Source organism: Anas platyrhynchos, chromosome 7 (genome assembly GCF_047663525.1).
Source record: "Anas platyrhynchos isolate ZD024472 breed Pekin duck chromosome 7, IASCAAS_PekinDuck_T2T, whole genome shotgun sequence".
Lineage (NCBI taxonomy): Eukaryota > Metazoa > Chordata > Aves > Anseriformes > Anatidae > Anas > Anas platyrhynchos.
The window spans coordinates 11,880,789-11,894,646 of record NC_092593.1 but is presented as its reverse complement, the minus strand read 5'-3'; the positions used below and the strand labels follow the sequence as shown (position 1 = coordinate 11,894,646).

Below are 13,858 nucleotides of genomic sequence, written 5' to 3'. Positions count from 1 at the left end.
TGAGCTGAGTTGGTTAAGTCACACGTTATTGTTTCTGGCCTTATCAACCGTGCAATCATGCCAAATGGCTTGAAGACCAAAAAAAAAGAAAAAACACTTTCAGCTCTGTTTTCAAACACTCTAGTCACTGTAAGATTGAAGTTCCCTTTCCCTTCCTGCTGGCAAGCAAGTATTGCACTTCTGCCTAATCCAGTTTGAAAGCAAAGCGCTAGGAAATGCCCAGTGAAACGTGTTTGTACTGCAGCTATTCCAGCCCCTCATCTCCCTCCTGTAAAGGTAAACTTAGAAGAGGACTGGTAACTAGCATATCTCTTAGGCAATTCTAACAAGTTCTAAACCTCCTTAAAATGCATAAAATCAACACAATCAACAAAGAACTGGCAAAAAAATAAAATCACTTCCAAACAGGTTACCAGCTTTCTGAACCCGCACGTCAAATCTTTGCAGAGAGGCCAGGCTTTGATATCTGCGTATCATCAAGAGATTAAATGCAGCCTGTGGTTTTACGGCAGGATTAGATGCTGTTAAGCTCTGCTTTCCTCCCTGTTGGTAAAGTTTGCACTCTCCATCCCGCCTGGCAGCCTATATTAAGAAACTGCCACCCAGACTTCTCCTTTCTACCAAGGAAAGGGGCAAAAAGAAAGGCAGCACTGCCTAGCTTTTGTGACTCTCCTAAATGCCTCTCAATTAATGTGCCCTCTAGAAGTGCCTAATCAAAGGCTTTAACCTACCAGCCCCAGGGCTGAGCAGGCTTACTCCAGCACATCCTAAATAGTGAAAAAAAATCTGTTACACATGTGTACTTGTGTAGGGTTTTGCAAGCATACGACCTGTTCCTCAGTTCCTAGAGCTTGCCATGGCTGCTTCGTAATGACTGAGACCTGTCTAGGTCTGTGTAACGCTCTGAGCCCTAGCTTCCAAGAGTCCCTGAAGATGCAACCAGTGGCCAAAACCCTCCTGAGCACTCCCAGCAGTCAAGGAGGAACTTGGGAGGGAGAAAGGTGGGGGAAGAGAGAATTAAACAACTGTGAAAACTGTTCAGGTTGGGCTGCTCCTATTTGCATTACCAGGACAGCTCCTTCAGAGCACAGAAGTGCAAATCAAAGCTGTGCTTTCTGAGCAGCAGCTAAGAAACTACACAAACAAGTTGGCATAATAAAACTGCAACCTAAATCAAAAAAAGATCCATTAACCCTATTTTCTGCTAATTACTGTATTTCCATTTTTTTTCCTAGGAATGAGGCACTGGACCTGTCCTGCAGCACTCGTCAGCTTTGTGAAGATCAAGCAGCTCCAGAGGCAGCAAAGCCAGGAGATGTTCCAAGGGACACCTGAGCTGTCCGAGACCCATCAGTCACTCATATGCACCTGCTGAAAAACCACCTGCCAAGATTTATCTATCCCCTGCACCGCTGCCAACAGTCCAAGCGTTTCTGCAGAGGTCCCTCGCTCCTGTCCTGGCAACGTTACATGCTCAACTAATAGCGTGTTTAAAATAGATTTTAACTAGCAGGACAATGTAAATGACCCTCTTCTCTCTTCCAGTCCCCTCCTCGGAGAAACAACCCCTTTCAGCATGAGTATGAACACCAGAAGGGTATTGCTTGCACTCACACATTCAGTACTGCAGGTGTTGAAGAAAAGCAAACACGAAGTCCCTCAAGAGAAACCTAAAGCACAGGCTGACATCAAAACGGACCTTGGTCCCTACTCCACCTGCCAGCAGCTCTCCTAGGAAGCTTTATTCATACTTCAGCACTTGTCCCCATTTCATTACTTGCAGGTGGACAACGCAGACTCCTGGCCAAACCCAGCGCAGAGCAAGGCAGCCTGATCCCAAAGCAGGTCTGTGCTCCCTGGCTTTGCCAAGGCTTCCTAAAAGCCCCCTGTGCTGAGCCCTCAGGCTGCAACCAGGTGAAGACTGGGTTGCCAGAGCCCATCCTGCCTGGGCAAACCGAGTGCATCTCCACGATACCATCAAGCTGCCCGTGCACACTCGTGGGGAGGAGGCCGGACCCCGGCACGCACAGGTAGGCAGCCAGCACTGTAAGCTGAGCCCTGCGAAGGGCAGGACTCACACGGCACGCGGCTCAGGTGTCCTTCCACCACCACACAGGGGAAAAAATAGCCTCGCTGATAGCTGTCAGCCTCAGTCACCTTCTTGTTTCTCTGACAGTTTCTGGAAGAGGAGCTTTACGACACGTTTGGGCCCAAACAGCAGGATCTTGTCAGTCTGCCCACAGGGTCAGGAATTAAACAAAACCTGCGTTATTTGTTACTACTGCCTTCCACCCCAAAACCCCAGTCCTGCAAGACAGCAAACACCTCAGGCTGCTTTCCTGAATGGTTTGGCCAGTTACATGACAAGAGCACTTGTGACGTTGCAAAAACAACATTTGTGGCTGGAAAAATCAACATGCACGAGGGACGGAGAGGACAGACAGGTCTGAGGGCACCTACCTGACTGATGAGCTCTGCAGCACTAATTCTAGTCTGCCTAGAGCCTCACCAAACCTCTGCATTGGAAAAGAGACCTCACAGCCACTATGTGAACCTGACCTCACAAGAGCTGTGCTGAAGAGGACTGGCTGTCATATCAGAGCTCACGGGGCTGAGAGTGAGCAGGAACACGTCTGGACTTTTTCTAACCACAAAAAAATTCATCCATCCATGAGATTCTGCTTAAAAAAAACCTGCTGCCAACGCCGCAGACAGAGGGGCACCTTCAGCAGGGCAATGTAAATGCCCTGCCAGTCAACCCATTCCATGGCAAGGAAACATGCGGAGCCTGGTTTCCAATTTCGCCTCCTCCCTGCCCCATGCAGATTACCCGATACCCAGTAATGCAGCCTGAGCTCATACTGGAAGCATCTGTACGTGAGGGGCATGAATTCAGATCTCTCTCCAGTGCCTGTTTTCCAGCAACCTCTATACACAAAGTACCTTTGAGATTCTACCTGTCACGTTAGCCTTACCCTCTCGAGAAACCAAGCCAACACGAAGAAGCCTTTCCTAGGGAGTTCTCTAGGAGTAAAAGCAAAAAAAAAAAAAAAAGTTTCATGCCAGATCATCAAGAGAACTCCTGCAGCTTGTCAGGCTGTCTCACATTTTGTACTTCCCTGATTCAACAAGGTTAATTGCTGCCAAACCATCCTATCCTATGTAAAGCCAAGTGAAAACTGCAGAAGCTTTGAAACTTTTTGCTGAAGGATCAATCAGTATGGAATTCCCCTCCTCCCAGCCAGGTAGATGTGGTGCTGGCTTCTCAAGGAGAGAGCTTTCTGCATCCACCCTGCTGTGCTTAAAACCTCCTTTCTGCAGAGGTTCCACACAGCAGGCAGCCTCCCGACAGCAGAATCCTGCAAACATCTGCATTTACACGTGGTTTAAGGTTCTTGGTTGCTGTTCCTTGATAAAAAAAATAAAAATAAAAAAAGTATCTTCTGAGAGCAAGCTTAAAATGCAAGCCATGCCTCCTGCAAACTGTGTTCCACTCAATTCACAACCTTCTCAGCCTTCTCATGTTCACAGCAAAGGGATATCAAGGGAAGAGAAACAAAGCCTAAGATCCTGGGAAAGGAAAAGATCCTTTCTGGACATTCCCTTTGCTACTGAAATTGTTACATGAGAAAAATTAATTTAAAAAAGAATTGGGAAACCAGGCCACATCAGCCTGCCAAAAGCACTCCTCTGCCTTCCTTCTCGAGGCCAATGTCCTTGGTTATTTCTCATTGCTGGGCTGCAAATACTTTAGTGAAACCTTTGGTTTACTGGCATTCATATGATTTTTTGCTCTGTAGCTGACAGGGAGCGAGCACTGGCAAGCCTAGCTCTAACCAGCTATGCTCACAGCAGCCCTGCGAGGCCAAGAGCACAGCCCAGCTCCTCGGGCTGTGCAGCTAGAACCATGCTCTGACAGAAGGTTTAATTGGGGAAACTCTGCAAAGATGTGCAAGGGTAAACATCGCTGGGATAAAGTAAGCCAGGAACAGAAAGCAGAAGTGACATCTCACGGTAACACAGCAAGGCAGTGAGTGGCAGGGTCTACAACCTCAGCGGCACCCCCAACACAAGGGGTACTGCTGAACTTCAGCAGGTCCTGGGCCAAATCCTTCCCCTTTGGTGAGGGACATCGAGGGAGAAAAGGGGATGTACTGACGTGTTGGTACAGAGTGAAAGAATGAAAAAATACAACAGTCTATTACCATGGCAAAAAGAACAACCCCACAGAAACCTGGTTTCAGATCTCTAACTTGGCCCAAATGAAAACAGCAAGCACAGCCCCTGCAGGACACACCGACTGTGGGAAGCTGCAACATCTAGAAAGGGAAACACAGCTCATCCCATTCCAATCCTCTCCACACACACACACAACAACCTCCAGAGAAAAGCCCAATGTCAACTTCACAATTTGTCTCCGCAGAAATGTCTATGAATCTCTGAGCAATTCAGATCCCTGAGCCCGCCTCCCTGCAGCCAATACCCTTTTTTCCCCGCTCTGAATCCCCGCTGAACCTGCTGGGGAAAAGCAAGGAGCTCGATCCCGGGACGGGGGGCTCCTGCTGCCAGCCAAGCATCAACAGCCCGGTCCATTTGCTTCATGAACTCAACCCACTGCTGGACTGTCCCAGAGGGAGTACCTGACACCAGGACCGCAGCAAGTCACCGAGATGTGATTTTATTTTGTTTAAAATAGAAATGTTTGTGCATGTGCAGATTTACACACCCAAGAATAGGACACTCTTCGAATAGGCTGAGAATTGTGTAAATGGGGGGGGGTGATTTTTAATGTTTTCCAAAATATAACATAAAAACTGAACGGAGAAACATAAATTCTTAATTGAGATTACAGACATAAAGGACAAAAACTTTCAAATCCTTATTGTCAAATACTTATTGGCAAAGTTAAAAGAGCATGCAAAGACTGGGCTCTCCAAGATACTACGACACTGGAGGCATTAAAATTTTACTCCGTTTTAAGTAGCTGAAAACCTATGAAAGGCTCTGAGCTCAAAGTCCAGGTCTGAAAATGCTTCAGGTAACAATAGGATGAACAAAGTCCAACTCACAGCCCAAATCTCCTAGCTGTTGAGAAGGACGATGTACAAGTTCGCAATAGTTGCAAGAGTTCTTTCAGCCAGGTACACTCCTCTCAACAGATGCATCAACTTATTGATACGTTTCACTAGACAACACGCAAATTTTGGCCAAGTATTACAATTTGAGGCTACATTTAAATGAAAAGAGGGGTTAAAAGGGTGCACCACCCCTTTGCAAACAGCACAGTCAACCATTCTGCCCCATATTTCCTGTTGAATCGAGAAAATGCCTTCCAAAAATAGCTTATAGTTTTGCTGAAAGGCTCAAAACAAACAGCACTTCTGAAAGAATATCTTACATGCTTTACATAATAGCCATCTCAGAAGGGAAAAAAGGATGTGTACAGCGTTTCAGTGTGAATTCTGCATTGAACAAAAAGACATCATTCTTTGCTTAACACAAGGCTTAAATTCACCATGAAGGAAATTGCCGAAGTCAAAGCCTTAGGGCCGAAGTTGGGAGGGAGATAGCACTCTGAAGGAAAGAATTTTTATCCTAAATTCGGACTGAAAGAGGCTACATCAAAGGAACACTGTCAGCTTGTTTAAGCCTCAATTTATTCCTGCCTCAAAAAGGAAAGTTCAAACTCATTTAGCTTCCCTTCAGAAAAATCCAGTATTTTTTTAAGTGCTTCGTCTGTTGTGCACCCAGACATACCTCTGCAGGTTTCTGCTTAGCCTTTTCTCTTTTTTAAAGACCTGGTCCTTATTTCTCAATGTGTGGTTTAACCTTCCTGATGAACAGCAGCACATATCTACAGTTTCAGATCAAATGCCACAGTACTAATTCCAGCATCATGCCATAACCACTGACATCTTCACTCCATGGTCTACTGTGCCTTTCCTCGTAAGTTGCAAGCTTGCATTAACGTGCTTGTCCTGGTGAGAGCCTGTCCCTTCAAGACAACTGTAAAATACCAAACGCTCCATAAAAGAGGACTCATTGGAGACGAAGTGCCAGCAGTATGAAGGAGCCAGTCAGATAAACCACGCAATGCCTTTTTGCTTCTTCTTTTTTTTGAAGAACCGAGAGAGCAAAGCTGCATCGTTTGTATTCGGATGGCAACAGCCAAAGGGCCTAGAATTTGCGTTGGCTTATAAGGCAAGCGCTTTGGGTTTTGTTTTCTTTTTCTCCTCAGAGGGAAACTCGCTGCGTGAAGCGACAAACAACCGACTCCACATCATGTGAGCCCCCTACAACCTGCAGCAAAGCTCTTAATTGCTATCGCTCCCATATCCCCTGATGGTGACTGGGGATGAGCAAGGACACGCGACGGACTTCCAGACTTTGTGGAAAACTCTTCCCTTGGGAAAAGCACCTGCGTGTGTGTTCAGACAGGAGGCAGGGGAAGGGCCCGCCAGCCACATCGATACACGCAGCAGGTTCAGCAGCAGGCCAGGAGCCCAGCCTGCACCACCTACCTCAGAATTAACCAAAAATATGGTTGCCATCTGGTGGCTAGAGCACATCAGTAGCCGCAAGGAGCTCGGGGCGAGCGGCTGCACACCGGGGGCCGGCTCTGCCGCCCTGTCACCCCCTGCAGCCGCAGCCCCGGCTGCTGGAGCAGGGCAGGCAGGGGGCAGCCGCCGGGGCTGCTCCTCGTCCCCTGCATTTTAGAAACCTTCCAGAGCACATCCCCAGCCCCAGCAAACCAGCCCAATTCCCTGGCGGCAGCAGCAGCACAGCGTTAGGCCCGGGAGGCTGCGCTCGCCCTTCACCCCGGCACCTTTCGGGGACCCCAGCCCTGCGGGGCGGCCAGCACAAATTCCCCCCGGCTGCCGACAGGGCAGGGGGCTGGAGGACAGCGAAAGGCTCCGGGAATCCCAATCCCACCCCGCAGCACCGCGCCACCGCCGAGCCTCCCCCTTTCACCTTCTCCTGCGCCCGGGTCAGCTTCTTCTGCACGTTGCTGGCGATCTTGCCGGCCGTCACCCCCTTGCTGCCCAGCTCGGCCATCTTGTGCTCCTCTCCCGGGCAGCCGGCGGCGAAGGGGGGGATAAAACCCGGCGGGAGACAATGGCCACGGCCGCCGCCGCCGCCGCCTTTTAAAGGGACCGAGCGCGGCCGCTCCGCGCCGCCTCAGCCCGCCCGCCCCGCCCCGCCACCCGGCCCCAGCGGCCCCCGCAAGGCCGCAGCCGGGCGTGGCGGGGGGCCCGGGTCCCCTCCGTGAGGGGAGAGCCCTCCGTAAAACCTCCAGCCCGAAAGGAGGGACCCTGAGGGGGCTGCAGCTGTGGCCGGTGCTGCGCATCGGTCAGATTTGGGCTGACAGCCTCGTGAGGGATGGTGGCCGGGCATGGTGGTTCACGGCCACGCTGGGCTTCGATGCTTTTCAGATTGTACCTTTGAAAAACACAATGTGACAAATTGGTATTCGAGTGAATCAGCCCCCCTCCATGTAGAAAGCAAGCTGAAATTCCAGATTTCATCCTGTAATTTTGACTGTGCCTCACGTGACAGCTTACTGTTGGCCCCAGGTAACTGCATCACCTCCGCTTCTCTTTGAAAGCTGCAAATAATCAGTTGACCAGCTCGGTCACAGGCACATTAGGGTGGATAATTACTTTGCACAGAGCTTCCAATGTGCTGCAGTCGCAGCTTTATGCTCATTTTTGGTTTTGTACAACGAACTGGATCCAACGTGCCTGCAGGTGACGGCTGCTCCCACTCAGGAGTCGCCACGCTGCTGGAGTGAAGCAGCACTGCAGAAGACATGGCAGTGCCAGGCACTCACCAGGAGAAATCCAGCCATGACTGCCCAGAGTGCCTCACTCAGCTGGGTTCCCCCGAAATCCTGGAACCTCAGCCTGTGTGGTGTTTTTCTTCAGCTGGGACTAAACTGCTCGCTATCCCCAGCCCAGGTGTGTACACATCCTGCCTCTACCTGCAGCGAGCCCGCGCTTCCTGGCCACGTGCGCTGCAGCTGGTCCTGCCAGAGGGGCTTCAGTCTTCTCTCTCCTATACCCACTGAGCAAATAATGTCATGAAACACTGTTCCTTTACAAGATAGGACAAAGTTCCAAAGTTCTGTTTCCCGGAGCACAGGAAGCCACCTCAGCGCTCTTATTCAAATCCTCATGCTCAGCACCAAAGCTTCCTGCAGTTCCACACACTGCAGTGTGGTCAGGCAGTGGGGAAGCTTCCTTCCTCATCTGCTTCTGAACATTTATTTAATTTTGCCTGAGATGGCATCTACTTTGTGTACACCCAATAACCAGTACAGCATCAACCAAAGCAGTGCTCTAGAGACAATTTAGGTACCTAAGGAATTTGCATTTGTCCTTAAGATGGAGACTTGCATCTCTTACACCTATTCGAATTAAAAGATGGTAGTAAAACCTACCTGTATTCCAAGATGATTTCACAGTCTTAATTTTGCCAGATGAAAACAGTTATCTCTGGAGTTTCATATACACAGGGAACAGTGTAGCGGTCACTACTGCAATCTAAAGCAACAGAAAAATGTTGGCAGTGATTACTTGAGAGCTAGGCCAGATTTTTCATCTTACATTTCATTTATTGTTTCCCCTTTCTGCTCCAGTACTATTTCTGTTCATTGAGAACTTGAAATAAAAACGATTGTCTTGCCAGAGCCCTTAGAAACTGTGAGCAGAGAACCTGTCAGCACCTCTTTGTGAGGCTTCATGATATAATGACTCTGCATTTCTTATCTCGTGTGACAATGGCATTTAAAAACAAAGAGTAATAATAATTTTAAAAAGCCCTAATTCAGAAACTTGCTTGAATCCATGCTGTACCTCAACTGTATTAGTAGGCATACTATTTAATATAAATATATAATATAAATATAAGTATTTAATAAAATACTTAGGCATGGTTCAGCTGTATATGCAAATAATGCAGTGATACAAGCTATATTCAGACTCAAGTGCCTACATGTACATACCTGTGATACCATGCTGCATTGCAAACTACAATTTTATTAAATTCCTTTCTGGCTTTGCATTTAATGTCCGTAATTGAGTCTGTTTTTCTGTAGATTGGCAATTGTGTATTTGGCCCAAATGCAACTTGTTTTGCCCACAATTTCAGCCTATGTATCTTCATATTACTTTTCTTGTTTACTATTAGATAATAGTTTTGCAGCATCTCAGTATCACAGTATAATCTGGAAAAATAATTAATATGAGGTTTTCTTCATTTCTTGCTTCACACACATCCCCATCTCTTCCTCCTCCTCAACCAAACTTTTAAGAGAGAAAGATACACATGTGGTTAAATATTTGTGACATAAAGAATAAAAGAGCAGATGTTTCAGGGTCAGAACAGCATTCCTCTGCATTCCTCATACATTTGCTTCTCCTGCCTAGCTCTTTTCTTCAGTGAAACTAGTTTTGAAGGAATTTTTGTCTGATTACGTCTTTCAAGTGAAAAGAGAGGGAGATTGCAGCACATGAGCTGAGAAGAAAGTCCATGGCAAACATCAGAAAACTGTAAAACAGAGGTGACCAGACACCCATATTCACCATAATGAAAAATAATGACAAACTGTGTACTTTTTAAAAGCTAAGATTATCAGCAAGCATCCACCATGAGTCATTTCCCAGTTGTTTCTGTGCTTGATTGGATCAGCACCAAAGCTGCAAAGCATTTGCCAGGCTCCAGGTGTGGCACAAAAGGCATTCCCCTGGCATGACCCAGTGAACATCACATACCATGACAGGCCAAACATTTGAATGAATTCCACATAAACTGTTTTAACCAGCTGATATTCCTCTGTGGACAGGAAAGGTTTCAGTCTCACATCTACCCACATTGTTCTGATCTCAATTTTACTAATACTGTTGGAGTTTTTTTTATGTACACTTACAAATGTTAATAATTTCACATAATAAGAGACTGCATATAAAAATAAACATACTGATTAGGAACTTAATGCTTTTATTCGCATGAGCTTGTCACCGTGAGGCACAGCAGTCTAACTTTTTAGAAGACACTTTTAGTGGCTAATTGAATTTCTCAGTGACAGATTCTGTACAAACTGAGTTTAAAAAAATAGAATTTGATACATCAGACTCCTGCAATGAGGCTCATTGGGTTCAATGCACACATTTATTGTAACACTATGACACAATTTTACCTAATTGTAACTGGCTAAACATGCCTAGTCTAAGCTAAACTGAGGTCACATGGGCTTCCTCTACGGCCAAAAGAAGTGAGTACCTGCAAAGCATGAGTCAACAGATAAAACAGCTTCTAGGAATGTCTCCCCTCCTCCTTAACTACAGAGGGAGATGAGATTAATACCTCAGATACCTGAAGTTATGAAATCCACTTGTAGTCCATCTCCCTGGTGACAGCATGATTCGTTTGCACAGTTCATAAGCAAGAAACAAGGATGTCAAACACAACAGCCCAAACGCACAAATTTACAGGGTATGCCTAACATTGCTTTTTTATTATGTTCTAAATTGATTAATACTCCAGTCATTAATGCTTATGTTATGTCTAAACCTCATAAGTGCATTTCACTTCAGTCGTCTCATTAAAGACAGATGAACTGCTCACCTGTTTACAATTAAGCATATTCTTAAATGCCTGTTGGTTTGGAGTCTATTATTTCATGGGTTAGATAAAATTTATTTCCTTCATTATACAAATTGTTACATCTCTCTCTCTCTCTTTTTATTCCTGTTTTTGCCAAATTTGTCCATCTGGGAGCAGGATGTTTTTGTCAGGACTACTAATTTAAATTAGTATAAAATTTTAGTTTTTAAAGAGTGTTTTCAGTGGTATATCTTTATGTTCTCTGACTTGAACCTTTTAATTGCAGCTTGACAACCAAAATATGTCTTTTTCTGCTGCTGGTGGCAAAGTCTTTAATGTACGATACATTTCATTTAAATAAATGAATTTTTAAATAGCAATGGTACTGGCCTCTAACATTCATGCAACTAATGTATATATTCCCGGTTTCAATTAATCCAAAGAAGAGTAAAACCCAGTAAAATTGACTATTGTTTCTCTACATTAAGTTCTGATTTTAAGTTCATAATTGTTGTGGTTTTGAAATGTTTAGTAGAGTTTGGTTAAGTAAAAATGTTTGAATTCTTAAAATTGCTATTTTCATGCTAAACAGCACTATTTGCAATAAACTCTTCAGACAACTCTAAAACCCTACTCTCCAAGTACTAATATAATGCAAGATAGGTCTATTATAAATTGTGATTCCTTGTTTGTATTCAAAACCAAGACTCACATTCTTAAACTACCTGAGAGATTCTGGCTGCTTGGAGCCATAGGCCTGTCTCTACCTCTAGCCATAACAACAAAAGTCAGAAGGCCTAACTCATTGCTTTATGATGCCAGCTGAGGGATTAATCCAAGACATCAAGTCCAACACCTTGAAAAGAACAATTATCATAAAACATATTATTTAGCAACATCTAACCACATTAATGCAACCTTGCTTGCTCTAAACAGTATCTTCAGTTTTTAATTTCCATTTCCAGTAATACATTCTTCTGTGACAACATTCAGAAAGAACCAGCCAAGGGGATTTCTATCTTACCCTAAACAAATATTCTTATCAAGTTAAATGGAAATTCAGACATCAAATTCACCATTATCTAGTTTGTCTTAGCATTCCTTTCTGACTATATTCTCATGCAAACTCTTCCTTTGTTCTCTCGTAGAAAGGTGCTGGGAAGGATAAGGAAGTTTCTGCCATAATAATTTGAGATAAGACATTACTAATCATGTGTTCTACCCCTTAAAACAAAAACAAGATGAAAGTATTTTGATTTTAAAATGGTGTCTAGAAGCTGTTCTCTCTCCCACATAAATTCACAACTTCTGTTGTGCGTTTCTCCGCTGTCATGAAGATGAGAAACAGAAGATGATATATAAATGACTCTTTTTGTATCCAAAACACAAAAAAATCTACTACTACAGCATACGGAAGGCTCCAAACTCTGCTCAGCTTTGCCAGTCTAGTTCAGACAATCCCACTCCCCTCAGAGAGGGTGGGAGGCAGGAAGTAAAACAGCACTAAAACTCTCATAACTCACTGAAGCCTGTCCCTTGATTACAAGCTTGCTAGAATTCCTGAGAATTGAGTGTTCATGATATATCTTGGACCTCAAAACTACAGCAGATTTTTCAGTGAATTTCAAAATTTAAAAGTTTTTTTCCATCCATGTGCCATTTTGGATGCCTGATTCAGCTGCAGGTAGCTATTTTCTGGATAGTGTCTATGTGCATTTGTCCACCACAAAGTCAGTTTTGGCCGTGAAGATTAACCTCCCTTTGCTCACAAATGAGTAGAGCGGAAAAGATTAGTAAGCTTTGCATAAATATACTTCCAAGAAGCTTACCAAAATTTCTATATGCTCCACCTTGTAGGAAAAGACTTAGCACTTATGAAATATATATTTTTAGTTTTTCACTATCAGCAAACAACAAGGGAGTAGGTAAGCAAATCACGTGCTTGCTTTGGAAATTAATCTGAGAATTCTGGAAGCCTTCTAGTATTTATTAAAATATCTAAAAAATTGAAATTAGTTATAAATCATCCCACCTATTAGTCTGTATCTCAGTCTTCAGCTGCAGAAGAACACACAGACCACCTGATGGAAAAACACAAAGGATATTATATCACCAGCACAAAATATCAGTGAAATTGAGAAATATTTTATACAGAACACACCAGTTCGGGCTCTCACATTGTTTACAGCCATACCATGTAAAATTATGAAATGGTAACAAAGGCCCCAGTTGCAATGTCTTTCTCCCTGCTTCCATTTAGTGATAGCCTCATTTCATTTTCCTTGGCAACCAAACTGAGTGACTCATTCGCTACAAGTAACGTATGACAGCTATCTCACCTTCATTCATTATAGACTCATTATCCCTTCAGATCTGCTCAGTTTTCAAATTATCCAACACTGCTGTAGGTATTTGGGATTTGATTTTTCAGCAAATGAGGATGGCCACTTTCTGCTTTGGACACGAAGAGTATTCTGCACATATTAAATACACCATTGCTCTACACTCTAATTAATAATTACTGAAATATAAAATAGCGTTTTCCTAGTTCTTGATGAAGGCTGAACTGCACAGACAAATGCAAAAAAGTGATACTTACCCATAACATCTCAGCCATCTCCACCAGTTGGTTTTGTCAACTCTCTAAGATTTTCATACAGATTCAGGTAAAAACAAAGACCTCAAAAGGAATAAAAAGCCACAGTAAGTAACTTAAAAGCTAACTGCCCCCCAAAAACACTGCTCAGAGTATCTAATTTTTATTAAAGGTATATCAATACAATGTATTGGATTTCTAATTAAAAAAAAAAAAAATCTGATAAAAACAATGCTTCTGGGTATTATATGGACTTCAAGGAATTTTTCAAACTGTGCACATGCCTTTAATCTTGAAACCATTATTCAGTGCACACCCAAGAGTTAATTTCTAGTAGAAACAAAAGAACAGGCTGAAGAGAATTAAAGTAGATATTTACTGCTTGTAAGCTTCCATGCACTGGAATCAGTTATATTACCAAGCTGCCTCTGCACCACTGAAATAGCCCATCTGAAAAATAATGCAGGTCCCAGGCATTGTGAGAACATATGCCTAGAAAACCAAGAGTGAAGCGTCGGCATTTCTAAGGGAAAACAGCAGATGATCCCATCAAAATGGCTTTTAATGTGAATAGCTCTTTGCTATTCCAGCCTGGATTCTAACCTGAATTCTAAACACTGTACTCAATTACTGCAGTTTGCTGCAACTGATTCAACT

General features: G+C 44.2%; 1 protein-coding gene and 1 long non-coding RNA gene across 20 annotated transcripts in view; both read right to left on the bottom strand.

The window, feature by feature from the left end:
- The window catches only part of BIN1 (bridging integrator 1), a 90,363-nt gene extending 83,077 nt beyond the window's left edge, over nucleotides 1-7,286 (bottom strand). For 2 of the 19 annotated variants that reach the window (XM_027462200.3, XM_027462197.3), the window contains exon 1: nucleotides 6,973-7,282. In XM_027462200.3, coding sequence (XP_027318001.1) covers nucleotides 6,973-7,056 — 84 coding nt within the window. In that variant the 5' untranslated portion in view covers nucleotides 7,057-7,282. Of the gene's footprint in view, nucleotides 1-6,972 lie in introns of all 19 variants that reach the window. The other 17 variants (XM_013097533.5, XM_027462195.3, XM_027462194.3 and 14 more) reach the window with 17 other exon arrangements.
- Nucleotides 7,287-8,036: 750 nt separating this feature from the next.
- Nucleotides 8,037-13,858, bottom strand: LOC140002910 (uncharacterized). Its single transcript, XR_011810550.1, has 3 exons — nucleotides 13,205-13,858; nucleotides 12,638-12,686; nucleotides 8,037-8,543 (listed from the first exon to the last, which is right to left on the bottom strand). It is a non-coding gene; the product is annotated as an uncharacterized lncRNA (long non-coding RNA).